At 44.3% G+C, this 27,724-nt stretch overlaps 9 protein-coding genes across 9 annotated transcripts; 6 read left to right on the top strand and 3 right to left on the bottom strand.

Moving 5' to 3' along the window:
- Positions 1 to 796: 796 nt before the first annotated feature.
- On the top strand, positions 797 to 2,428 carry SAMD00019534_004490 (hypothetical protein; the record flags this gene model as incomplete). Its single annotated transcript, XM_012903882.1, has 1 exon — positions 797 to 2,428. A coding segment is annotated over one exon (1,632 nt), but the record flags the coding sequence as incomplete, so codon positions are not given.
- A 378-nt stretch (positions 2,429 to 2,806) lies between these two features.
- Positions 2,807 to 4,549, bottom strand: SAMD00019534_004500 (hypothetical protein; the record flags this gene model as incomplete). The annotated part of the gene is made up of 1 exon (XM_012903883.1): positions 2,807 to 4,549. The coding sequence occupies one exon, from the start codon at positions 4,547 to 4,549 to the stop codon at positions 2,807 to 2,809; it is 1,743 nt and encodes a 580-aa protein (XP_012759337.1).
- Positions 4,550 to 5,783: 1,234 nt separating this feature from the next.
- On the top strand, positions 5,784 to 7,037 carry SAMD00019534_004510 (hypothetical protein; the record flags this gene model as incomplete). The annotated part of the gene is made up of 1 exon (XM_012903884.1): positions 5,784 to 7,037. A coding segment is annotated over one exon (1,254 nt), but the record flags the coding sequence as incomplete, so codon positions are not given.
- A 180-nt stretch (positions 7,038 to 7,217) lies between these two features.
- On the bottom strand, positions 7,218 to 8,746 carry SAMD00019534_004520 (hypothetical protein; the record flags this gene model as incomplete). The annotated part of the gene is made up of 3 exons (XM_012903885.1): positions 7,218 to 7,529; positions 7,611 to 8,267; positions 8,507 to 8,746. Coding segments are annotated over 3 exons (1,209 nt in total), but the record flags the coding sequence as incomplete, so codon positions are not given.
- Positions 8,747 to 10,856: 2,110 nt separating this feature from the next.
- On the top strand, positions 10,857 to 13,258 carry SAMD00019534_004530 (hypothetical protein; the record flags this gene model as incomplete). Its single annotated transcript, XM_012903886.1, has 5 exons — positions 10,857 to 11,205; positions 11,280 to 11,624; positions 11,692 to 12,518; positions 12,586 to 12,730; positions 12,792 to 13,258. 5 exons carry the CDS (start codon positions 10,857 to 10,859, stop codon positions 13,256 to 13,258), a joined length of 2,133 nt encoding a protein of 710 aa, XP_012759340.1.
- A 276-nt stretch (positions 13,259 to 13,534) lies between these two features.
- SAMD00019534_004540 (hypothetical protein) lies at positions 13,535 to 16,651 on the top strand (the record flags this gene model as incomplete). Its single annotated transcript, XM_012903887.1, has 6 exons — positions 13,535 to 13,708; positions 13,781 to 14,787; positions 14,850 to 15,144; positions 15,227 to 15,816; positions 15,898 to 16,096; positions 16,163 to 16,651. 6 exons carry the CDS (start codon positions 13,535 to 13,537, stop codon positions 16,649 to 16,651), a joined length of 2,754 nt encoding a protein of 917 aa, XP_012759341.1.
- A 2,595-nt stretch (positions 16,652 to 19,246) lies between these two features.
- Positions 19,247 to 22,244, top strand: SAMD00019534_004550 (hypothetical protein; the record flags this gene model as incomplete). The annotated part of the gene is made up of 3 exons (XM_012903888.1): positions 19,247 to 21,243; positions 21,299 to 22,018; positions 22,094 to 22,244. The coding sequence occupies 3 exons, from the start codon at positions 19,247 to 19,249 to the stop codon at positions 22,242 to 22,244; spliced, it is 2,868 nt and encodes a 955-aa protein (XP_012759342.1).
- Positions 22,245 to 22,501: 257 nt separating this feature from the next.
- On the top strand, positions 22,502 to 24,583 carry SAMD00019534_004560 (hypothetical protein; the record flags this gene model as incomplete). Its single annotated transcript, XM_012903889.1, has 3 exons — positions 22,502 to 22,599; positions 22,783 to 23,830; positions 23,897 to 24,583. 3 exons carry the CDS (start codon positions 22,502 to 22,504, stop codon positions 24,581 to 24,583), a joined length of 1,833 nt encoding a protein of 610 aa, XP_012759343.1.
- A 44-nt stretch (positions 24,584 to 24,627) lies between these two features.
- SAMD00019534_004570 (hypothetical protein) lies at positions 24,628 to 27,544 on the bottom strand (the record flags this gene model as incomplete). Its single annotated transcript, XM_012903890.1, has 5 exons — positions 24,628 to 25,073; positions 25,146 to 25,750; positions 26,478 to 26,866; positions 27,009 to 27,251; positions 27,326 to 27,544. Coding segments are annotated over 5 exons (1,902 nt in total), but the record flags the coding sequence as incomplete, so codon positions are not given.
- Between the last annotated feature and the right edge of the window lie 180 nt (positions 27,545 to 27,724).

Consider the following 27,724-nt stretch of genomic DNA (forward strand, 5'->3'; position numbering starts at 1 on the left):
CACTTAACTCAATGATACATACTTCTACTTTGGAATGATACTTCATCTGCAAACACCAGATCCTTGAAGTCAACCAATCTCATAAATGCCAAGAACTCGAGGTAGTAATGCATGTTGTCCTCCCTGTACTTGTGAATTTGTTTGACTTCTGGTCGTTTCCAAGACCAACGCCAACTTCTGAATATCCTCTCAATGTGATCATTGGTGATACCATCAAGAGCTGGATTCAGCTTCACAAGTTCACGTCGTATATCCGATATATTGTACTGAGGGTTCTCGACAATGATTGCCCATACTGTCAACTCGAGAAACAATTGTCCATCCTTTCCAAACTTGCTGTGTCTGTATCCTCCATGACCTAGAGGGTGGAAGGTCGGATCAGATAGTTTTGTTAAATAGTAATTCACATCAATACCTGTAAGTCGTCTGATCCTGTTCTTGGTGAAATCGCTTTCAAAATAGAGTTTGAGTGCACTTTCTATTCGTTTATCTTTATCTGTCATATCTTACACCTGTTAATGAATGAATGAATGATCGCCCAAAGTCTAACTGACTTCCCAAACAAATAATAAAAAAGGTACCTTTTGGTTTGTGGGGGTACTTAGGCAAAAAGATTAGCTTGGCACCAACTGACTCCACTGTCTGATACAGCTCGTGGAGATATGCGCCACCATGAATTGATCAAAACTAACGACACCCTATTCATCATTCCTACCCGACAGTTTTACAAGGTCTATCACTACTAATATATTATATATAAATATTAAAGAGATAAATAAGATATTGGAACAACAAGATGATGAAAGGATTATCACTTATTGACAAACTACTACCAGTTTGGATACTTTTATTCATGGTGGCAGGTATCCTTATTGGATATTATGTGCCAGCGGTTGAGGAAGCATTCTCCAAGTCTACATTGGCAAGTGTATCCTTACCGATAGCAGTCGGACTGCTACTCATGATGTATCCAGTGTTCTGTCGTATCCAATACGAGAAATTGATGCGACAGGTCTTGTTCAAGGATCGCAAGTTCATGTTGCATCAGGTGGGCGTGTCGCTCTTGGTCAACTGGTTGATCGCGCCCTTGATAATGGTAGCCATCGCATGGGCTACCTTGCCCGATCTCATGCACTATCGTAGTGGTGTCATCCTCGTTGGAGTGGCGCGCTGCATTGCAATGGTGCTCATCTGGAACCGTCTCGCACATGGCAACGAAGAGTTCTGTGCACTGATCGTGGCCGTCAACTCCATCCTTCAGATGCTACTCTACGGCCCACTCAGCTACTTCTATGTGATCATACTGGGTCGTGGTGACAACCTGGATATCAATATGTGGACGGTAGTTCGCAGCGTGCTCATTTACATGGGCATCCCCCTGGCAGCCGGCTTCCTCACACGTCTCGCCCTCAAGCGCTATTCATGGTACGAGAAGTACTACCTGCCAATCGTTGGTCGCATGTCCCTGTTGGCACTGCTCTACGTCATCATTGTGATGTTCGCGTTCCAAGGCCGACAGATCATCGAGAACATTGGCGAGGTGGTCCGAACTTCCGTACCCCTACTCATCTACTTCATGGTCATGTTCACCTCGCTCTTTGTATACTGCTACAAGACTGGTGTGCCCTACGATATTGCGGTTCCACAGTCCTTCACCGCCGCATCCAACAACTTTGAGCTAGCCATCGCCGTCGCAGTCAGCACCTACGGCATCCAGTCCAAGGAGGCATTGGCTGCCACTATCGGACCTTTGATTGAGGTGCCAGTGCTCGTGGCCTTGGTCTACGTGTCATTGTTCATTGGCAAGAGGTGGTTCAATCTCGAGTCCAAGTCATCGACCACAGACAATGGCAATCAAATGGAGGCTACCAATCAACTCAAGTCAGAGACCGAGGAAGTCGTCGAAGAGCAAGATGGTGCCAAGCAAAAGAACAAGTGTTGCGCTGATGGCCAAGATTGCTCTGTAATCACACCTCAGTGTCTCCCCAAGGAGCAACAAGAGACAGACCCACAAGAGTGTGCCAAGGAGACAAAGAAGAAGACAGTGATCTTTGCCTGCGTGCACAATGCAGGACGATCACAGATGGCCGCCACATTCTTCAACATCCACAATCGCCATTCCAGTATGGCTGGACTGTCAGCCGGTACTAATCCAGCGGATCACGTACATCCTGTGGTCATGTCCACCATGTCTGAACGTGGAATTGACCTCTCAACCAATGTGCCACAGAAGTTGACCAGAGAGCTTGCATCACAAGCCTGTATGATTGTCACAATGGGCTGTGGCGAGCAATGTCCCTATGTTCCAGGCGTCAAGATTGTCGATTGGGGCATTGAAGATCCAAAGAACAAGCCAGAGGATCAAGTCAGATTGATTCGCGATGACATCGAGCAACGCATCAAGGAGTTCGTCCAGAATGAGTGCTGTTGAACTCACAATTAAACAACATATAACCATGCTGTGATGTGACAATCCATGACACAGTCGAGCATGGTTATATCAACATCCTTCCCTTCCAACCCTTTAACCTCCAATGGAAGCCACTCCATTGACACTTGAACCTTGATCAATCACTATTATATATTAAGTATCAATCCTTGAAGGTTTATATAGTATCCAGGCGGGTTGAGACCTGGTTCAATCAATCAGTCAATCGATCGTACGACACGCTACTGTGATGTTTGTCAGCTCGGTTATCCATATCTAATGTGAGAATGGATGGACGAGGTCGCAATTAGTCAACGTTCATGTTCCAATTAGTGATGGTTTGGAGAAAAGGAGAGAGAGAGAGAGGAGATATGGATATTAGGGTCGATCGAATGACTTCTCCTCGAAATCGGGCGCCTGTATACCTAGGTTGACTTGCTCAATCTCGCCACGGACATAGCTAAAGGCAAAGGTCATTATTGCTATGATGAGGTAGCCAGCCGCCCATTGGTAGGGCAGTGTTGAGCCACTCTGCCACGGCACGTAAACCTCGCCATTGGGATTGACACTGTGGATGATGCCAAAGAATGTGAGCACGGCCGTGATGCCCAGGAAGAGCGCAGCCTGCTTTAGCTTGTTATCAAGTACATAGGCCAGCGATGTGCCCCAGAACAGACTGGTGCAGATGAAGCCGTGCGCCAGCACCACGATCACACCGATCGTTTGAACTGATGCCTCGGATATGTTGAAGGTCTTCTCGACCAATACTGGGTCGGTGACGGCGAATGAAAGTACGGGCGATACTTGTGAGAGGATGATGTTTACAAACTGGAAGAGTGCTGGGAAGAAGGCAAAGATGATGGCTGGCGCATGATGTTGTTTGATGCCATTGGGAGTCGGTGGATGGAATGTGGCCGAACAGATCTCAAAGGCAATGAAGATGAAGATTGGGATGATGGCAGGCTTTGGCAGAATGTTGGTGAGGAATGAGATGTAGCCCAAGAAGCCGCCCAGGCCGATGAGCAGGCCGGTGATCATCGAGTAGCCAGACCTGGCCTTGAACTTTTGTTGGAAGACCGAGTGTCCAATGTATGGTGTTGTCTGAGTGGTCGAGCCAAAGAAACTCGAGATGATAGTGCACACGGCGTCGAGGAACAGAACAACGCGAGTGTTGTACTCGTTACCGACTGAGACAGCGGCGTCCGTCACTGTGAGGCCTCCAATGTTGACCAGAATGGCGTAGGGCAGCGCGATGGAGATGTTCTGTTTGATAGCCGTGACAAAGCTGGAGAAGATGTCGGCGGGATGTGGGTAACTCAATAGGTAGTTGGACAGCACGCCGGTGGGCATTGGCACCACCGATATCTTGGCGGCCGCCATGATGTAGTACACTGTCGAGCCGATCACAGCGCTGACCAGCACACCTGACAGATTGAATGGCAGGTTGATGTTGATGATCTGGTGCTCCTGGTTGACGCGCTGCAACAATATCAGGAATATGAGCCATAGAGAGATCCAGCCAGCCACAGGCTCGACGAGGATCGTTAGAAGCTCGTTAAGTCCAAGAAGCGATAGACCAATGCCAGCCAACGCGGCCGACTTGCCCACGGGATGGAAGTAGCGCTGAGCGAAACTGACAACGGTCAGCAGAAGCTTGAACATGCCAATCAGGAAGACTGTGGTGCAGCCGACGAGCCACGCGTCGATTGTGGCGTCGTAGTCTGAGCGGCCGGCCGCCTTGGACTTGACAAAGGCGGGACCGACCACAAGCAGCTGCAGGCCGATCGTGGACGGCGCGTCCAGGCCCATTGGAATGGCTGTGTATAGTACGCGGTCCTCCACGTTCTTGTGATCCAGGTAGATGGCATAGAGTGACAGTGAGATGCTGCCCAGCATGACGCCCAGTGCTGGGCCGGGTATGAAGAAGAGTGCCACAGTTTCCGATGGCATGCCAAAGTTGTACACGAGAATGGCGTACATTGACGCGATGTTTGCCAAGTTATCCAGCAGCACTGAGAACATTGCATTGATATCGCCAGATGTTGGCATCAGCTGGTTCTTGAGTGTGTCTGACCATGTCTTTGTTGGACGGTCGATCAAACCTATGTCCGAAGACTTCATTCGTTGATACATCATTGTTGATGTTTATGTTGGTGTTGTGTGATGTCTGAGCTAAGTGAGTGATGTCCACTATGTGTAACTATCTTGAGGGTATGCTCTACACTTGTTTGCTTTGACCTACGTTTGGTATTGATGTTTGTTCAGGTTGTTCAATTGGTTCGAGGACGATCATATCATGTCGGTAAGGTAGAGATCTTTGTTAGAATATGAATATATGTATATATATATATATATGTATTATAATGATGGTGATGTTAATGAATGCATACCTTTAAGAAGTAATGGGGGCAGAATGACCTCTCCTCTCTCTGACTTGCTGGTGATTGATCACTCTTGAAGTGTGTGTATGTGTGTGAATGAATGTGCGTCAGTTGGTGAGATTGAACGAAGAGGTTTGTGGGAGTGAGTTGAAAAGATAAGATTGAGGACCAACTCAATTAAAGAATGAATAATAATTTAATTAAACAATAAATAATAGTCAAGTCTTCTTTAATCGAGTAACTTCTTCTGTCCCTTCTATTTAGGATGTGTGTATCTGTTAAAGTCAAGACATACCAACAACAATCGTAATGTTTTGGGGATGGGCTGAGGTGTTGGGCAATAACAATCCAGCTTGACAAAATATCTGGGTCATTTTCGATTAATCAATGATCTTATGAATGACCTGGTGAGGTCTTTGACGACTAGTCTATGATTCAATCATTCGTTCGTCTTCCTTCCATTCAATTTCAACCAATAACAATCAAATAGAAGAACTTATTATGTTCGGTTCGATATGCAAGTCAAAGACCAGGCCAACACAACCTTTCACACCTGGTAAACAATCTAATTGATTGATTCATTGATTGATTGATTGACTGGACTGATGGAGTTGAGAGAGTGACAGAGAGATAACAAATCAATCACTACTTCACAAACATACACGCACAAACAACTATTATCTTTATCTTTGTTTGCTGTGTTGTGAGTGGGTGGACACAGACTTGTGCTTCATGTCATTGAGTGTGAGTGAGCGAATGAGTTGGTGGGTGGGTTGGTTTGGAGATGCCGAGAACAACAAGGCATTAACACAAACAACCCTGGTTTGCCTTTGTTTGGTCATCGCAAGTCGGTGTGAAGCTCACTCACTCACTCCTTATTATCTCTATAATCTCATAAGCAATACATACATTATCATTTTAACAAGATATTTATTTATTATATATAGTTAGTTATTATTATATTTATAACAACGATGAACAAACTAATATTCATTGGAAACTTTGTGAATGATACTATTGTCAATCATAAGGACTTGAGTATCAGTCGTGAACAATCATTCCACGATCTACTAAAGTCTTGTGAGACATCAAGAGAGTTGAATAATACAAATGTGGAGAGAAATACTGCACTTGGTGGAAGTGTAACATATGGTTCATTGGCTTCAGCAGCATTCGGTGGCACAACAAGTTATATAGTGACCAATCTTGGCACAGACATTGACGATCAATACAACAGACTCATTTGTAATGACTCTCAACGTGGATGTATCTCAACTCAATACGTGGCACCATCCGCCACGCCAAACACAGCCTATCAACTCAACTATTACAACAACAAAAAGAATAGAACACTGTTGTTGATGGAGAAGGGCAAGCGTATCGACTCGGCTCAGTGCATGCAATGTCTTCGCGAGCAACAGCCCGACGCAGTATTCTTTGTGCCCGTGGCCGATGAGATTGACACTGACCTGATCATGGACGTCCTCGATGGCATGAAGTCACTCAAGACCAAGCCAATCATCGCCTTTGACATTCAAGGCCTGCTGAGGACATTTGTCGGTACAAAGGTCACCACTCGACCAAAGGACGTCATGATCGAACGTCTCAAGCTCATTGGCAACAAGCTCAACGCAGATGGCTTCGTCTCAATTCTCAAGTCCGAGTATGGTGAGGCCGTGGCCATCGTTGGAGATGGACACACCGACCCAGCTACATGCTCCAAGCTGATAAGGACCGAGTTTGGATTCACATTCTCCAGCGTGACCATGGGTGGCGACGGTGGATTCATCTCGTCCAGCACAACAGGCGAGGTGTACATCCCCACGTTCAAGCCAGAGGTCGTCAAGGATGAAACAGGCTGCGGCGATACATTCCTCACATGTACTATACTGGAACTGTTGACAACATTGTCAAACAAGAAGAAGATGACTGGAACTCAGAACAACGCAAGCGTAGCCAATGATTCAGCGCCACCAGTGTCAGCGGAAGATGATGTGTTGGGCGCACTAGGTCTGACACGCGACGAAATCATTCACTGCATTGAGGTTGGCAGCGCAGGTGCTTCATTCCTGGTCGAACAGATTGGTCCCAATGGATTTGCCAACAGAGATAGGATAATCGATCGAGTCACCAATGGACAGCGACAGGCCAAGTCCACCTACCTCCAATTCAACAGTCCGGATCAATCAGCGCGTCCATCCAAGCCACCCAAGTCAACAACGCACTACTGATGATCAGTGCCATCAACCTTATCCAGCCATTAAATAATGTGTACATTTACATCAATCAGAGATACTTTAGTTGAACTGGATATCAGGGTCAATGGACCCTGGACCTCCAATTATTATGTGTCGTTGTTTATTACAAATGAGTGTACAAAAGAGTGATCGATCACTTGTGGCAGTCGGCTATCTCTTCTCGACCTTCACTTGGAAGGGTGTAGGAACAAATGCCAGTCCAAACAACATGTCCTCATTCATCATCTCCTCAGTAGTTCTAACAAACTTGAACTTCTTAAAGAGTATCGATGTCAACAGGAACAACTCTTGCTCGGCCAATGCTGCTCCCAGACAATTACGAGGACCAACACCGAATATATATCTTACAATCTTGTTGTTTGGATTGTCCTCTCCCATGAATCGATTGGGATCGAACTCCTCTGGGTCTTGCCAAACGTTTGGCGACATGAAAGTACTGTAGATGTTCAAGAATATCTGAGTCTGAGGAGAGATAGAGTTGTGTTAGTGAGTGAGCGCGAGGGAGAGAGAGAGAGAGGGAGGGATGGATGGGGACACACTTACTCCTTTCTTAATGTGATAACCTCTGAACTCACAGTCCTCGGTGGCGGCATGAGGTACGCCGAGTGGGGCAGTTGGGTATCTTCGGATGGTCTCCTTGATGATGGCGTTGGTCAATTGGGTACTGTTCTTGTGAGCGATGGTTGGCTCACCTGTGATGGTGGAAAGTTCACAATACATTAACTCTTGATACTTTGGTCTGTTGGCCATTGCCTTGATCAATGCTGATACAGTGTTGGCTGAACTGTCTGTGCCGGCGGCGACCAGATCGGCAAAGGAGTAGACAATGCCATCGAGTGGGATGGTGCCATTGAAGTACTCTTGAAGGTAGTGGTCGAGGATGTCCTTGGGCTCTTCATCGGGGTTGAATGTCTTGAGACGGATGGTGATGATGGACTCGATGTACTTGCACACCTTGATGTTGGTGTCGATGTAGTCGTTCATCAGATCGGACCGGGATCTTCGGAATCGCTTCATCAGGGGGATGAAGTCGTCGGGTATCTTGGCGCCGGCCAGATGGAAGCAGTGATTGATCAGGTGGACGATCTCACCGGCTTCGCCATTGAGGTCGTAAGAGAAGTGATGGCTGAACAGGAAGCGGAAGATGATATTCAACGAACAGATCTTTACAAGATTGATCGGGTCGAATGCCTCACCAGACTTGGCAAATCTCTCGAACTGATCACACAACAAGTTGATCTCTTCTGATATATCCTCCTCCATCTTCTTTATCTTTGTATTAGATATTCCCATCATTGCAATGGACTTTACATGTTTATGATATGCACCATTAGCATTCACAATGTTCCTTCCATCTTTGTTTATGTTTGATTGGTCAGTGTGTTAGTGTGAGTGTGTGCGATTGATTGATTGGAATAATTCCATCAATGATACATACAGTTCCAGAGCATCCTACTCTCCCTTTGGTATCGATCGACAAACATTGTGGGGTTGTCAACAAAGGCCTCGTGGAGTGTGGCGGGTTCAGTGAGGACGACGGTTTCGACAGCGCCCATTCTCAGTCTGAATACATTGCCATACTTTTGATACATCTTGTAGAGTGCCAAGTGTGGTTTGTTGCCAAGTGAATGTAGATTACCAATTAACGGCAATGGTAGTGGACCTGGTGGGTGACGTCTTGCAGGGTTCTTCATTGTTAATGTGTGAGTGAGTATGGGGTGATTGATCAATGTTAGTTTATCTGTGTGTTGATGTTCAATTCCATCATGATGGAATATCTAGATCAATCAAGTATTTACCTTCTCATTGAATATATAAAGGGCTATTAATATTGCCCAAAGTATTAGTATGTACATTGTTATAATATGATTAAATAAGTATAATAATAATAATAGTAGTAGTACAAATAAGTAATGTTATAATTTATATAAATAATAATAAATAAAGTAGTAGTGCTGTTGTTATATATAATATTGATGATTATGTTGTTTTAATTGGAAAGTGAAGTTGCAATGATGACCTTGAATGACTTTGGGCTTGATGTCCATGGACATCAATTAGGTGGAGGTGGAAGGAGGAAGGAGGGGGATGGACAGAGGGTCTGGATGGTTGGGAGATTGAACAGGTGTTGTGGTGGAAGGTTGATTGACTGAATGATGGATGGATGCGCGATAGTGGGGGAGTAAGGTGAACTTGTAAACTTACAACAAACCTGTTAACTAGCTATTATTTGTGATTTACTCGTAATAACAATGGATGATGGTGATGGATTGATAGATAGATAGATGGTGTACGCTGAGTCAGGTGCTGGTAGCGGGGAGAGTCGGCATTGGGGGAGCTGGTCTAGATGGTCTAGTATGGTATCGTTTGTGTCCTATGATCCGCTCACACAGACCATTCATTGTGTTTGATTGCTTGATTATGTTTGATTGATTGATTGATTGGTGATTGGTTTTGTTGCTTGATGAAGTAGGAAGTGGCGTGGAAAGAGGAAGTGGAGGTGTGAGCTCCTGGACCAATGCAGTTGACACCGGTGTCAATCTGGTTGCGATCAGATCGCCGCGAGCAATGAGTGCGTGAGGTGTAGGGGAGGTGTTCGCAACGGTACCTTATAAAATATCTATATTGTTGTTGTTGTGCGCCTCAACAAGGTTGGTGGCGTCGCATCGTTGTTTGTTGTTTGTTTGTTTGTTGAGGGGTTGACCAATTGAAGTGGACAACACTACCACCATCATTGTGAGTGTGGATTGGTGATTGGATGAATGGAGTTGCGGGCAAGACAACTAACTACTAAAAGAGATTGACACGCGTGTGGTGATGAAGGTCAGCTGAATGAATGTGTGTTGACGTGTGTAAGTATGTCTTGGTAGCAAGGCCATTAACTGTGATGTATCGCGATGGTGATGCTGGGTTCAGTCCTTCTTTCATTCATTCTCGCTGGCGTATCAAACCAAGTACTTAACGGTTAATTAATAATAATGAGTGGGGGTGGAGGGAGACTGTCAAAGCAACTTCGCACATCTGTCATGAGGGTGGCGGGCCTTACCTTGAGCCCAATTGTAGGTTACCCTATCTGGAGTTGTTGAAGTGTTGGGGGGTAACATTTATGTGGCGATCTGTCGACCAGCTGACATCTTGGGAACATGTTCTTATTGTTTTTTTGTTTGCAAAAAAAGCACTTCACATTCATTAATCCAATCAAAATCAAACAAATCGATTTGATGATTGAATGATTGTACAACATACCTTATTCCATTTAGAATTCCATCATCACCAAAATGTTAAATCGGTGCTCTTAACTTGTTCATCGGAACTGTTTATTATTCTTGATGTTCATTCATCAATGAAAATATCTATCTTATATTGTAGACATAACTATATTTACTTGGTTTCTCAGTCTCTGTTGTTTATCTTAGTCTGTGTCTTTACTTACTTTAATATAAAGATTGATGTTTTTAGTTATAAGTTATATCAATTTAACATTGAAAGAGAGATAGATTGATGGACGATTAAATAACCTGGTCCAAAGATAATTGGGAACTCTAAAAAGAGAGATATTATTATCTCTTTTGTTATTATTATCTCTTTGTTTTTTATGACAACAACTTGAAAAACCCCACACACATCGCAAAACAGATCTTTTGTCATTCTTGGAACCCTTCAGTTTTGAAACTAAACTTCCTGTCATTCAATTCAGTTTGGTGTCGATCAGGCAAAAAGAAACAAACAAACATTATTCAAATACATACATACATACAATATATATATAAACGCGTCAAACAAACAGAAATGCCACCAAAGAGAAAAGCATTGTTATTGGATGAGAGTGATTCTGCAAACGCTTCAGCATCACATACAGCAGACACAACTAGTACTACAACGACTACGACTTCAACTTCCACATCATCAATATCATCAACATCATCAACATCATCGACAATAGCAAAGGCTGATTCTATTATATCATCATCAGCGGCAGACCTATGCACATGTACATTCTGGTCCTGGAAACAATCAGAGATTGATTGGCCACTGTTCTCCGTGCCCGACTGTGAACTGATCGAGACCGCCTACGCCAAAGACCCAAAGAGTTCCACCGAACAGAAGTTATCCGATCAAATCTATGTCAATTTCCTCGGTATGATTGATTGATTGAATGAATCAATGATCATTCATTGACTAACATTGGTACGCGCGCCATCAATCACTTAGACAACACATATCACAAGGGTGATTCAGATAAGAAGACATTGAAGAGATGCGAGATGGGCTTGGTATGGTCTTGGGAGAAGTCAAGAGGAGAGTTCTACGCATTTGATAATACTATTTCAAAGAAGATTGAGATTGCTCATAAGAAGGGACAGTCTAAAGTCAGCATCGACACTGATCGTTTCATCAACCTGTCCTCTTTTGAACAGGTTCGTTTTGATGATGAATCAAAGACACGTCGTGTCACCCGATCATATTGTGACATGACCAAACTCCAATCACCATCATGGTTTGCTGAAGACAATGGTGCATGGTCATTGATGGCGGACAGTGCAGATATCGAGACAAGTAAGTAGCTTACACGTTGATGGATTGGAATGGCATGGTATGGACGATAAACTAACAACGACGACAGAGTACCAATACTTCTTGAAACATGGAAAGAACGTGGCGCATGAGGTCGACTCTGGAAAGATAAGATTCAATTTGATGACAAAGGAGGAGAATGGCAAATCAGTCAGGGTCAAGCGTGATAATGGTCCAGCTTCAGCGTTGAAGAAGACTTATTCTCAGCTGTCAGAGGAGGAGAAGAAAGAGTTGATCACACAGATGTTGTCGGGAGGCGTGAGCGATGCCAACAAGACAGCCGCGTCCAACAAGAAGTTAAAGACAGACAGTGGCGCATCGAGCAAGAGTGGTGGCAGCAGCTCAGGTGGTCTATTCCTGCCCGGTGAGGAGGATATCATTGAAGGCGACAAGCCAATGAAGTATATACTGAAGCCCGCCAGACACTTTGACAACTCGATCGCCGACCTTCACTTTAGGACGGCCGAGTCGCAGTTCTACCGTCTGCTGGACTCGACCACCAGCTACAAGGTCAGCAAGGTGGAGTACATCGTCAACCCCAAGCTGCTCAAGAACTTTGACAAGAAGAAGGAGGAGTTTGTCAAGGCCAACTATCCCGACTGCCACCCCGTGTTTGGTTTCCACGGCACGGCCTCCAAGAACATCCTGTCGATCTGCAGCAACAACTTCTCTGTGCCAGGCAGCAACGGTGTCAAGCACGCCACAGACAGTGGATGGTATGGCAAAGGAATCTACTTTAGTGAGTTCCCCGAGTACAGTATTGGATACATCTCTGATTGCTCAAAGATCCTGCTATGCAAGGTGCTCCTGGGCAAGTCATACAAGTGTTCAGGTCTGATCACAGGACAGCCATGTCAAACTGGATATACATCACATGTAAGTTGATCACGCTCAATCATACTCAATCAATCAAACATACTAACTTGATCATTCATTCAAATAGTTGTCACCTGATGAGAAGGAGTTGGTCATCTTCCATCCTGATCAGATCTTGCCAGCCTACATCGTACATTACACAAACGAGAATGCCACAACAAACGATGGCTCATCTGAATATTGGAATGTCAACCTGTTAGGTTCGACTAACAGTATGTACACTACATCATGTGGACCAAGCTTGCTCACTCACTAACTCCTCAATCACTTTAGACTTGCATGGAGTAAAGATATGCCTGTCTGGTAATCTTGCAGCCAATCATACAACTATGCATTCATTGATCTCAAAGCATGGTGGAAGTTATGCTAGTAGTGTAGTGGCAGGTGTCACCCATGTCGTCACAACACATACAGACTATGTTAATAGGACCGCAAAGGTATCATCGGCCGAAGGCAGTAACATTCCAGTGGTCAATCAGAAGTGGCTGTACGACTCTATTAAGGGCGGACTGCAATCAACGTCAGACTACTCATTCGCACTGAAGCAGGCCACAAAGAAGCAGGAGATCAAGGCTGTGCCACTGGAGATTGACGACCTTGCCGCAGCGGCATCACTGGCTTCCAATGGTGCCACTTTGGACGCTGCACCCGCCAAGCCCATGTGCAAGTATGGTGCCACATGCTACAGAAAGAACGCTCAACACTTCAAAGACTTCTCACATCCATTCATTCTGGACTGATCATTATCGTTCACTTCCAGTGTCATGTCATCATTATATGATTGTAACTTATATATATCTTCATGTCCAATAAAGCAATCGTTTGATTGTTCGTATCCATTGACATGAGACCAATCTTCAATATGTGTGTAGCCAGCCATCAGTTGCGACTTCCAGGACCATGGTCCCAGGCAAAAGACTGAGATGATCAAAAAGCAAGTTCAACTTGAACTTTGTTATTACATCTTTTGAATATACTTATACATATACATATATTTACAAAAACAACATTGAGTAATGATGCAGAGCTCAATGCAAGGTATACCAACGGGTGAGGATGTGTTGCCTGCTTCATCAACATGGCGCAAACATGCACTCAACACAGGTCGCAGGTATCCCTCCAAGCAGATCAACTTTGTCACTCTAGACGATCGCTCAATCGAGAACATCTCAGTAGCAACAGCACACAATGTAAGAGGGAGGAGTCTGTTACTTCGACATGATGGCAACATCATCATCTCACTCATTCATTCGATCAATTAGAAATCAAGTCAAATGGTTATATGCGATACAACATCAAGAAAGGATTGTACAAGGATTGTGAAGTTGAACAAGGGCAATAAGCCAACGGATAAGACAACGTTGTCTGTTGTACGTGACTTTATACAGGAGGGCCCAATACGCTCGGTTGATTGGCTCGACAGGGCACTGCTGCTGGGCAGCGCAAATGATGGACAGATATTCATGTACGACTGCTCAGAGAGCGATGTGTCTGATCCAGTGCTGCAAGAGACATACACAATCACGCGACTCAAGGGTGTCAAGGACATCACGTACCCCGTCGGTGCGATGGGCGTCGACACATCTATCAAAGCAGTCAGCGTCAACAAGCTGGCCTCGGAGCAGACATTTGGCTGTCTCGAGAACAACGCCTTTCACATTTGGGAGTTCAAGAACCCTGTGCAGCCCATCGTGTCATTCAGAGCATCAGAGATGCCCCTCAACACCCTGGCCTGGTCACCGCACTCACGTCACTATGCAGCGGTGGGCGGTGCTGGCGCCACCAGCCTAATGCTGCTCGATCAGCGACAGATGAGCATGTACGGGGCCAAGCGCAACCCTATCGTGTGGCAGCGCAGCACCAGCCCTGGCGAGCGCCACGGCACTTGCCAATCAATCAGTTGGCATCCATTCGTACCTTACTGGATGGCGACCGCCACCGATGGCGGACTGATCCAGTTGTGGGATCTGCGATCGACGCCCACGCCCGTCGTCTCATTCGTCGGCCACAACGGACCCGTGTCCAACATTGAATGGTGTCCATCACACAGTGAACTGCTGGTCAGTGCCAGCTATGACAACACTTACAAGCTGTGGAACATGGCCATGGAGCCACACTACCTACTCTTCGAGAAGGACGACAGTGCACCATATGTCCACTCTGGCTTCTTTGAAGACGACAGCTACAACAGCTTCAGTTGCAACCGACTTGGTCAAGTACTCTACTCACAGATATCGCCCAAGTACATGAACAAGAAGATACACTCAAAGTATGTAATTGATCAACTATAGTTCAAGCCAGTACTCGACTGACCGACACCAACTCAATCAGGTTCGATGAGGACGACCTCGCAGAGAAGAGAGTGGAGAGTTTGATCTATAATAGAGACTTTACAAGTGGATTCGAGAAGGCGATTGTGTTGGCAAACAAGCATTCGCGACAAAACAACATTGACAAGGCGCACACATTACTCATGTTGTGCTTCCAAATGAACATTGAAGACAGTCTGTCCAGTGTGATCAAGTCGACGGCGCCACGAGATGACATGAGGAAGGAGTTCAAGAAGAACATGGAGGCATTCTCATACTTCATCCCTCCATCATACTATGAGAGGTTTGGAACAAAGGTTGGTAAAGGATTGGAATGGATTGGATCATTAGACTGGACTGGAATGACTAACATTCAATCAATCAATCAATCAAACATAGTTGTCAACCAATCTGATGACAAAGATCAAGGAGTTGAAGATAAACTTGGACATTCTGCGACATATTAAGAACTGTAGTGGAGAGGAGATTGTGGAGATTGAGAGGGAGATTGTATCAACATTGAAGGCCGATCACCTGAGTATAAGGACAGAGACCATCGCTGACTTGGTGACAGTGTTCCTCAATCACGACCCAACCAAGTGTTACAGCTTTGTCATTCAGTTGGTGGAGATCTTCAAGAACAAACTGCCATTGATCATGCCAATTATCAGATTGCTCATATATCCAAATATATTTGAGAAGAATCCACTACATGTGTCTAGCACATCCAGTCCGGCACTGGGATCCGGCGGCGACAAGGATGGTTTGAACACTTCGGGCAGCACACTACAGATGCCGTCCAAGTCAGCTGGAGCATCACCAGCACCTACAACAAAGAATCAACAGCCTCCACCTGGCACACCAACCTCATCAAGACTGAACAGATCGTCTGTGGCCCTACCCAAGGACGCAGCAGAGATTGAAGAGGCCAAGTTGAATGAATACCTTGGCACGCCAGAGGCAATCATTCAACAATTGACCTTCATGAGGTATGTAGTTTATTGTACATGAAGTAGCCAACAGACTAATGGTCACTAACATCCTTCATCCATGATCACACACTGACACAGGGGATACTCAAAGATCTTGGCATCACCTACACCTGTCGGTGATGGATCCAATCCAGACTTTGAGGACATCATTGACTTCTCATCAAAGAATAGACCTGCCATCATCCTATCCTCATCCATCAACAGGATGTATCTCTCACTCCTCGCCGAGTCACTAATTTACGATCAGTTGTTCATTGTACTTCTAAATCTACGAAGTGTAAGTATAGCCATGGCGGCCCAATAACCGCAGATCATTCACTCACCAATATCATGATTACAATAGGTTACCGAAGGCTTTGAGTTCAATGAACCATTGACAGAGCTTTACGAAGCATTCACTCCAGACTTTTTGTCATTCATCAAGAACAGCCAACAGAGGGACAAGAGCAAGCTTTGGGACTCTGAACGATATTCGATACCATTGTTGACGGCAATATCCATCCTGCACAATGTGCCAGTGACTGCCATCCCCAAGGACTTTTATGATACACTGACCGAATCGATACCAGTTTTTATCGAGGAGTTGGACAACTCGTTCCTGTCGATGTTGCAGCAGCCCGATCCATCTGTTCCTCTGCCTGGCAAGATTCAGGCGCAACAAAAGTCAAAGGGTCTATTCGAAGCGGTCAAGTCCATCACAGACAAACATACACAACAATCAAAGCGAGCCAAGACTGCATCAATCACCGTGTCGCCACAGACTGCCAAAGCCAACATGGATCTTCAGGGATACGTCCAAAGCTTGAACACTACATTAAACAAATACTTGTAATCATCATCATCCACATGACAAGCTCGGGATCACATGCTCTAACAGTCACCAATCCAGTTGCTCAAATCAGCCATTTGTCACATCAATGACGCATTCCAAGGTTATCTGTTGATTGGGTCGGCAGAGGCAGTCATCAGTTCAATCGAGCTACAACTTGTTCGTAGTGACATGTGGATATGCTGATGGTTTCGCCAAAGAGTGTAAGTTAGAGTCTGTGAGGTGGATGATGGACAGAGATACAGAACATGTGCAATCATTCAATCAATCAATCATATATTCTTTGTAAAACAGCCAACCATCCAACATCTGCCAGCCATCTCCCCTTCCTGTTGTGTCCAACCCTACCCAACCCAACGGCATTGAATAGATGGCATTACAACGAGGTATAGTAGTTGTGTTTGTATTAATTATCAATTAATGAGAGGAGGATGTTAATCAAATATGATTGTCTCGAGGTAGATAGTTTGCATCCCCAATCAACACTGGCATGTGTGCTGACCGGGCAATTGAGTTTAACTGGCAACATCAATTTCCATAAGATAATGATAGATATCGAATTCGCGCTCCAATGATTGGGTTTGTTCACATTGATTAGTGGCAACTCCATAGACTAACTGAAATATATTATAAACAATATATTCGACCATTGGTATTGTATCAAGTTATTGCCTATGTGGATGATGTCTCTAGGTGGTGTTAGTCAGTTGCCAAGGACAATGTTTAATGTTTGAGTCTTACTTGGTTTTGGGATACTCATATTCTCTATTTATGGCATTCGAAATTGCGTTGAATGTAAGGAGGAGGATCGATATCCACACAAGAATGTTGTTTAAACGTTTGGTTGAAAACTCATCTTGTGAACAAACTTCCCTAGGTGATGAGGAAATGTTGGTATTCAATTGGAATGAATATGGCTATCTTACTATTAGCACTAAGGACCATTGAGCCAAAAAAACAAAGCGACTTACAGTGTTGATTAAAGTGTAGTCTCCTGGAGGATAAGGGGATCGTGCGATCATTCTATTCTCCTGGCCTTTCTTCTTCAGAGCACCACCACTAATTCTGAATGCAGATGCTACTGTAGGCCAATCGATATCACGACGACATATCATGGTTGGATGAGTGTCTGAGTCTTTGAGGAAAACTCTGACTGGATCATCTATGTCAAAGACAATTCCATTGATCAATAATTCTCCATTGATAAAGTTAAACTGAGTAGATATTTGCAGTGACTATCAGTATACATACCTGTAGCTTGGGTTTCAGGATGAGCAAGTTTGAACAAGCGAGTGGCCCGACCAGGACTGATTTTAAAGGATATCAGTTGTTCAACTGTGGAGCGTCGTAATGTCAAACCATCTATGTGACCAGTTCTGATGGACATTGCATCCAAGTCATAGTCTGGAAGACCAAGGTACTCGACTAACTGATCTGGAGTTGTTTCATTGCTGAGAGTGAAAGGTTGTGATGAAGATGCCATTGAGTGAGGGTTGTTCATCACAACCTGAAGATCTACATATAATTATTACATTGAAGATCTGATGTGAAGTTAAGTAAAGTAGTAAAGTAAAGTACAGTACTACTCCCCAAACGGGGGGGATATGATTGAATGGTGCAATTCCATTCTGTCATTGAAGGGGTGGATTGACCTATAAGATGGTTGATCAAAGAGATGTTTCCTGGGGGAGGGGGATGGGGAATCATTCCAAGACAAAAAATCAAAAAGAATCTGCGCAATCCGAGAATCGAACTCGGGTCTCCTGCTTGGAAGGCAAGAATTCTGCCACTAGACCAATTGCGCTTTTTTTTTGTGAATTCCTGGATTATCTTTTGTATCTGAAAAATACAAAGCAAAATGCTCTTAAATAAAGGACCTGAATTCATCTGATTCAAAGGAAGATTAAAAATTAATACCGAAATCCAATTATTCTATCTATTTTCGATTAGAACAGTTTGCTGACCAATCAATTGAGGAAGGGGGGTGAAGTTTCCAACTACCTCTCGTTACACAAATCTTATTGTTTTAAGTGTGGGGGTTGATTTTGGGCTGAAGCAAGTCAACAAAGTAAGGGGGTATCACCTGGATATTTTAGTTGTTTTGAACAATCGCACCCTTTATTCATCCTTTTCACTTTGCATTGTTCCCTCATCCACCAATACTTATAGAGATACATTCATTCATACTTATATCTATATATATATATATATCTACTTATTCTTATCATGTTTAATTGTTATTAGTAATTGATTGAAGACAACAATATAAACAACAATAATAATAACAACATATACAAAACCATGACAAAGAATGACACAAGAAGTGTTTTAAAACTGGTTCAATACCAGGTATACTCTATGATGTCAAGCAGATGGGGAGTTGCACTATGTATACTAGGTGCATTCATATCATTCAATACTGTATTCCAATTAGTATCATTCGGTATAATATGTATGTTATAGATTGTATCTTTCATTCAAACATTCAATCATACATGCATTCTAACTTAAGTTACCAACATAGCTCATAATGGACAACAACAACTTGAACTTAAACAACAACAATTATTGTTGGAGGTACAATATAATACTCAATCAATGTTGTGTACTGAACCAATCGATGTGGTATATACATGGGTCAATGGATCGGATGCCAACTTGATCAATGCAGTCAATGAGTTGAAACGAAGGACACGAGATCCTCTGTTGCCACCTTGCACCGAAAAACAAGACCCTTCAAAACACGAATGTTATCGCGACGAGAACCCATCCAGCCGATTCATCGACAACCAAGAGTTGAAGTACTCATTGAGATCGATTGAAAAGCACGCCCCATGGGTGCGCCACGTGTATATAGTCACCAACGGCCAGGTGCCCAGCTGGCTCAACCTGGACAACCCCAAGGTGTCCATCGTCACACACGAGGACATCTTTGTCAACAAGTCACATCTGCCCACGTTCAGCTCGCCGTCAATCGAGACGCATCTGCATCGCATCCCGGGCCTGTCCAAGAAGTTCCTGTATCTCAATGACGACGTCATGTTTGGCCGGCCGGTCTTCCCCGACGACTTTATGACGCGCGGCGGCGGCCAGCGCGTGTTCCTCAGCTGGCCCGTGCCCAACTGCAACGACGGCTGTCCCAACAACTGGGTGGGCGACGGCTTCTGTGACCCGGCATGCAACACAACGATGTGCGACTTTGATGGCGGCGACTGCGACAACAGCACCGGACAGGTCAAGTCGAGGTATTGGCGAGGCGGCACGACCACCTCGACGACATCAAACACTGGCACAAGCAACCACAAGACATCTGGAAGCATATGCTCGCGAGGCTGTCCCGACTCATGGGTGGGCGACAAACACTGCGATAGAATGTGCAAGAATGTAGAGTGTGGCTTCGATGCCGGAGACTGTGGCACAGAAGTGATGGTCGCCAACATGGTCGGCTATGACATCACCAACAAGACGACGGTGATCAGTGTGGCCAATTCGACGACATCGGTGTACTTTAACCTGACTAATCTCGTGTTAGATGGCACTATAACGGATGGCTCACATGACAATGCCGTCCTGGTGCGCACCGCCACCATCTCACAGAAGCACAAGATCATGACGCTTACCTTCCACCAAAAGATAGCGTTCCAAGTGGTCTCAATCTCAATCTCATACGATACTACTGGCACAACATTCACCAAGAGGTCCCTTGTCAAAGAGTTCACTGTCATTTACAATTCAAACAGTACTGTTGAACCTGATACTACAGTGACTCCACTGGTCACCATTGGCAATGTTACCCAGTTGGATACGACTACAACAACAAATCAAACATCAGTCAACAACAAAGATACAATCAATCAAACAACTACATCTACAACAACTACAACAACAGATGATGAAGAGGAAGACGACGAAGATGAAGTTGATGATGAGGTTGTAGAGTTGAATGTGGACAACAAAGACAAACAAGAACAAGAACAACAACAGAAACAACAAGATATATATAATAGTACATACAATAGGATCAAGAATCAGTTTGAAGAGATGGAGCCAATAATGTTGGGCGATTATGAGAAGAAGATGGAAAAGGCTATTGCAGAGGCTGTTGATGATGATGACAACTCTATCAAATCAAACAAGACAGGAGGAAGAAGTCTAATGTCAATGCCAGAGACACCACTCAATGATGATGACCAAGAAGACCAACTCATTGAGGTCAAATTTGTCGCACGCCCAACACAAAACAATCAAATGGCAATGATGACAGAGGAGAGAGCAAAGCAGAAGGCATTGGAACTGTTACAAAGTCAAACGATGGATGATCCTGAACTACAGGCAATCAAGAAGTACACGCTGAACAGAGAGACAGAGCGAAGGGTCAAAGAAGAGTGTGGAGAAGTGTATCCTTGGGAGGAGATACCCGACGAGCTGGACGGTCTACCACTGAATGGCAAGAGGAAGTTGATGGACATGTTTGGAGACTCACTCAAGTTTGTCAACAGACTACTCACAGTCGAGTTTGGTGTCTTTAGCAGGAAGGTGCCCGCTCACATGCCTCACATGATCGACAAGGACCTAATGGAGGAGATACAACAAAAGTATGTGATGTATTATAGTGGTATAGTGATTGATTGACTAACTCATTATCTTTAGATGGCCAGCACAATGGGAGCGAACAAGTAGCCATAGTCTGAGGAACCCAAGAGACATGCAGTATGCATTCACATACTTTTACTATTTGATGCACAAGAAGGTCAATTATGATGTGGATACATTGTGGAATGATGATCTGGACTTTGACAAGGATGGCATACTTAATGAGAATGAAATGAGATCGATGGCCGTAACATTGTTTGGTGCTCCACTCAAAGGCAACACGTTCAAGGACTTCAAGGCCACACTCTACAAGGCTTGTCTGACATTGAGACAGCAGCGTCAATTAGATCGCAAGGAGATCTTGGTGATGTCACCCGTGGCCAACATCACTGAGGAGCTGTTCGATGCACAATTGGCCGAATGTCCAATCACTCTGGAAGTGCTCAAATCATCCAATCAGACAATGCACGATATGCTCAAGGTGTATGCCAAGCGCACCAAGTACAGAACGTCGATCGAGGGCACTGATGAGGTGGCATTCTTCATGGTTGACGACAACCATACCACCACCCAAACCAGACTCGATGGCATCAGACAAAAGAGACACAAGTTCATCTGTCTCAACGATAACATCAATCATGACAAACCCAACACTGAGCTGGTCATTGGTGTTGTGCACAACTTCTATCAATCACTATTCCCCTTCCCATCATCCTTTGAGTTGCCAGCCAACACTTCAAACTCATTCATGTATTTGGATGAGTACAGAGCAAAGATGTATGTTATGGATGACCCGTACTCATTCAATCAATCAATCAATTACTAACTTATTCATTCAACCAATCACTTCAGCAAAATAACCAATGAGTTGGAGGTTATCAATCAGTCCAACAATCAATTGGTTATCATATTTGGAGTACTCATTGTGTTTGTTTTGATTCTGATCGTCAGGAAGATCAAACACACGTCATCAAAGGAGAAGAACCAGCATTACATTGTATGAGCCCGGACCATTCAACCAACCAACCAATCAATCAACCATCTCAACTTTATCCCCAGAAGTCCTTTGGAGAAAACCATCACAACCCAGCCATGTCGGCTGGAACACGAATAAAAACTCGAAAAGGCACATGTCGGCAACTGCCTACGTCATGCATCACAACTTGGCACTGCCAAACATACAATCACACTTAAAATGATCTGATCAATCATGTCAAGATATTAAAGTGTGAATAGAGAGATAATAGTAATAGTAAATAGATGATATTGGATAACCTTCCATCATTGTTATACAAACAGATCATGGCATTGGTGGATGCTGATGATATAGTTTGTTTATCGTTGACATGCAAGAGAATGTATGAAAGGAGGAATAAGAAGTCATTCGACTCAACATCTCCATATGTTTACAGAGCATCGAGATCACCTTTGGACCCACAATTGGAACTACCTCCAACCAACATTAGCTCACTACTCTATGATCACAATCATCAAGAACCACTCGAAGAAGGTCTACTACCATCAACTCTTACATATCTTAGATTTGGTGATAACTATGATGGTGTGATTACAACCAATACTCTGCCATCTTCATTGTTGGAGTTGAGGTTTGGTGCATTGTACAATCAGGGTGAGGGTGTTGTGATCAAGAGAGGACAAGAGGAGGAACATGACAAGAGAAAGTACAAGGCATGGTTTGGAAGTATCATTGACAAGATATTGACACCAAAGGATGAACCACCCCCCAAGACGACACCATTGGTCTTACCGCCATCACTCACCAAGTTAACATTTGGAAAGTCCTTTGATCAACATTTGGATCCTGGTGTGCTTCCAATCTCTTTGACAGAGCTAACCTTTGGTACGTCATTCAATCAATCTTTGGATGATGGTACACTTCCACGAATGTTGAATACACTTATCTTTGGCGCCAACTATAATCAACCATTCTTCAATGATGACATATTGCCACCAACTCTTACAAAGCTTCATTTTGGTTCAAACTTTGATCAACATATCCCTATACTACCAGTGTCACTGTTGGAACTTGTCTTTGGATTCAGATTCAATCATCCAATCATGAAGAAACCACTCCCCGGCTCAATCACAAGGTTGGTCTTTGGATACTACTTTGATCAACCAATGAACAATTACACACTACCTACCTCGCTCACTGAGCTATCATTTGCATATGATGAGACTGCCCCTGTCAACAGATCTACACTTTCACCAGAGTTGATGGACACCTTACTACCTGGCGAACTACCCAATCCATTGGCAGTGACAGCGTTTGCTGGCAAGTTCCAACACATCATTCAAAAAGATGTACTCCCCAAGAACTTGAAGGTACTTCACCTTGGACGAGAGTTTGATCAAGAGATGAAGGTAAAGACATCAATATTCCCACCGACTCTGGTTGAGATAAAGTTTGGAAGAGAGTTCAATCAGTGTCTAGACATTGGAATTTTTCCAAGGACACTAAAGAGACTCACATTTGGATACATGTACAACAAGATAATCGTACCAGGGGTGCTACCTGAAGCCCTGGAGCATCTGGAGCTTGGACACTCATTCAATGAAACATTAAGAGTAGGTGCATTCCCTCAAGATTTGGTATCATTAACATATGGACATGATTTCAATCATCAAATCAAGATCGGTGTCCTACCAACGAATCTTCAGTACCTCACATTTGGACGCAACTTCAATCAATTGATAAACCAACAAGTTATTCCCAGAGGTTTGTTGAAGCTTACATTTGGCCATATGTTCAATCAAGAATTGAAACCAGAGTGTCTTCCACCGACCCTGCTTGAACTCAAGTTTGGCGCCAACTATACAACAAATCTCCATCCTAACTCCTTGCCATCATCACTCAAGACTCTAATGGTGGCTTCCAAACATGCACTGGACGCATTGCCCTATCCACCAAACTTAAAGACAGTGATCTTTGGCGATTATTCCAAACATACATGGCATGAATATTATGATCTACCAGGCACTGTTAATGAGTTGATCATTCACAAACTTGAATTAACGAATCCAAATGAAGTTGTCATCCTACCCCAGTCAATCAGTAGGTTGACGTTGGTCTACGATATAGTCCGACATGGTATGGCGGCACTGGTCGAGAGCATACTCATGAACAATCCATCAGTAAACTACCTCAGGATGCGACTGGCGACCAAGTTGTACCATGTCAGACTACTGGATCGCAATCACCACTCTGTGCTACTTTGGGAGAACAGCATGTTGAGTGAACCTGCCAAATTCACCTCGCTGTCCACAGTGCTCTCTCGTCTGTGTCACACCAATCCATATAAGCAAACAGGGATATATTAAAGTCTGTTGTCATCATTGTACATTCCTATCTATCCATCTCACTTCTGTATTGTCTTCTTGATTGCCAGTCCTCTGGGTATCATTAGTGATGGCTTCCTTGTGGTGACGATTGGTGCTTGATCGGTCTTCGATTCATCATCCATTGAGGGCGCAGTTGTTGATGGTGTGGCAACAGGCTCCAACTTCTTTGGTCCACCTGGTGGCTTGGACCTTGCCACATTCATCGTCTTGGACATGAAGTACTTTTGGTTCATCTTTAACGCCTTCTCGACTTCAGGCTGGTTGGGTAGATCAACATAGGCAAATGGTCGTCCACCAACCTTGGAGATCAATCTGACATCAATCCACTTGACATCATGCTTTGTCAAGAATTCACCCAGTCTCTCTTTGGTCACTGCTGGCGACAGATTGTTGATAAACACTGTCCTACCCTCTGAGTTGTCATAGTTGATAACAGGTGTCGTTGCATCGGTTGTTGTAGTTGTTGATGATGAGGACATTGGTGCATCACCATCTCCATTACTCTTGATGTTGTCTTTCTTGTCATCTTGTTCGCTCTTCTCGTGTTGCTGCTGTTGATCACCAAACTTTGACTTCTTCTCTTTGGAGTAGTCAACCTTGATTTTGAATCCATCAATGAGTGTACCATTGGCTGCGACGACAGCCTTGTCAGCATCGGTTGATTGTTTGAACTCGACAAATGCAATACCCTTTGACCTGCCATTACGATCGTTGACCAATCTCGCTGACTGTACCTCTCCATGATTGGCAAATATAGTCTTTAGTTGCTCCTCAGTAGTTGAGAATGATATGTTTGAAACAAACAACTTTGTCCTCTCTGATCTCGCTCGCTTCTTCTCTCTGCCACCTTGCTGATCCTGTCCCTCTCCCTGTCCCTTCTCTGGTCCCTCCTTCCTTGTCTTTCGCTTCTTGTCCTTGTTCAACATCTCTGTCTGTCTCTCCTTCTCCCTCTTCTCCATTCTCTCCTTTTCGCGTGCGGCAGCCTTCTCAATCTGCTTCTCCTGCTTGATCCACCAGCGTTGGTAGCGTCCAATAGCCTCTTGTAGTGTGGCCAGATCACCATTCAGTCGTTCAAAGTCTAGCCAATCCTGCCATATCTGTGCGCCAACAGCATCAGTGTTGTCGGAAGCCTTCTTGAACAATTCTCTACATTGTTGGGTGTTGCCGGCCAGTCTCTCCACTGATATATACTCGTTCCAAATGTAATGTTGTTGGTTGAATGACAACAATGTATCAAACACCTTCCTTGACTCCTCAACAGAGTGAAGCTGATAATATTCAAACTTGGCCCAGAACAACATTGTCTCGCTAAGTACTTGTACACACTCTGGTGTGTTATCTGTTGGTGATTGATTGATTGGTCAGTTGGTTGCCGGTCGTGATTGATGTGTGGATGCATAACATACATTGTGAGAAGTAGTTGTATATCCTTTGGAAGCCATTCCTGAACCGGATGGCCACTGCCAGTCGCGCCTCTGGGGAGAAGGCGGAGGTATGTTGGATTTTGGCTCGGTTGCTCCTCCATTGATAGTCAAAGTTGGCATTGAACACTTGTTTGTAATCTTGTGCGCTTGATAGTCCAGAGACGAGTGCTCGTTCAAACACTGTATTGAGCTCGTCCACAGTGTGTCCATTCTTCTCGAGCGATTGAAGGTAGTGCACCCACATGTCGCCGCTCCAGTAGACGCTCCTCGTGGCGCGATCAAACAGGGTGTGCAGCTGTGCCTGCTCAATCACCTTGTTCAAGTCCAGTTCGCAACAGTTGATGTAGGACTGCCATAGCTCCCAGGCATCGGGATGCGACTTGATGGCGCGCTCATACACTGTGATTATCCTGCCGGGTTTCTTTGTGCCCTTCTCCAACTGCACGTACTCCATCCACTTGGCTGACACGTCGGAATCGAGCAGGGCCTTCTCAATGCTCTCACGCTCCTCTGTCATCTTGAGTGCGCTCTTGTAGCGCGATTGCAAGGCCTGGTTGTTAGCCGGCTTCTCGCCATTCATCGAATCCTCCCACTCCTCATAGTCGCTCCACACTTCGTTCAGTGCGATCTGGGGACATGACAACTCGCGATGATACAGTGATCTGATGCGGCCAACCTGTGCCTGCTTCTCTTGAGCGGGGCAAACCTCTGACAACATGGACAACACGATCGTTTCGAATGTCCTGTAGGCACTCCACAGCTTCTTGCCCTCTGTTAAGTGATCGGCACACTTTACAACGGCCTGTTCATACATATCCCTTGTTCTCTTGAGGTCATCATTCACGGCAGACTCAATCCTCTTGCTACCAAATCCCTTTGTTGCGAACCTCTCCACCCAGTTACAATATGATGCCCAGATGTTGACAGCTAAACGATGAATACAATGTTAGTCAATCAATCAATCAGTAGCATTGTGCTCTGATGTACATACATAAGAAGTCTTTGAGAGCTAGTTCAAACAACTCTTTCATCTGGTCGTCGGACAGGTCTGAATGAGAGGATTCATCGGCTAGCCATGGCAACCAGACAGAGTCTGGAAGTGGGAATAGTTGTTGACATGCCTTTCTGGCAGACCTCAATCTCTCTCTATCCACTGTATGTGCATTCCTCAATGCATTTATATACTCCAAGTGTCTTTCGAATGAGTATGGACTCTCGCGAAGCTAAAGTATAGATGATTGATTTAGTGAGTGAGTGAGTTGAGCCAGGCAATCGAGTCATTCATTCATTCATTTACCTTTATCTCCAAGTGCTCTATTGTCTCATTGGATACAAATTGTCTTCCATCTTGATAATCATCATCACTGTCATCACTGCTGTCATCATCACTACTGTCATCATCCATCAAGTCATCTTCATTTTCACCACCATTGTTGCTATCTACATTCTCTTCTTTAAGATCATCATCATCTTCATTATCTTGATACTGTCTACTAAACATTGTATAATATATATGTATCTAATTAATATAAGTTGGAACAATGAATGAAGCTCACCTCACACAAGTGTTTATCTGGAGTTGACTCAACTTCGCTTGTCAAACTTCAATCAATCAAAGTAAAGGAAACTCAAAGACTATCAATCATAATGTTGATTGATTCCAACATACATATATAAGTATTAGTAGTCATAGTAG

The sequence above is a fragment of the Acytostelium subglobosum genome (genome assembly GCF_000787575.1).
Source record: "Acytostelium subglobosum LB1 DNA, scaffold: scaffold1, whole genome shotgun sequence".
NCBI classification, from domain to species: Eukaryota; Evosea; class Eumycetozoa; order Acytosteliales; family Acytosteliaceae; genus Acytostelium; species Acytostelium subglobosum.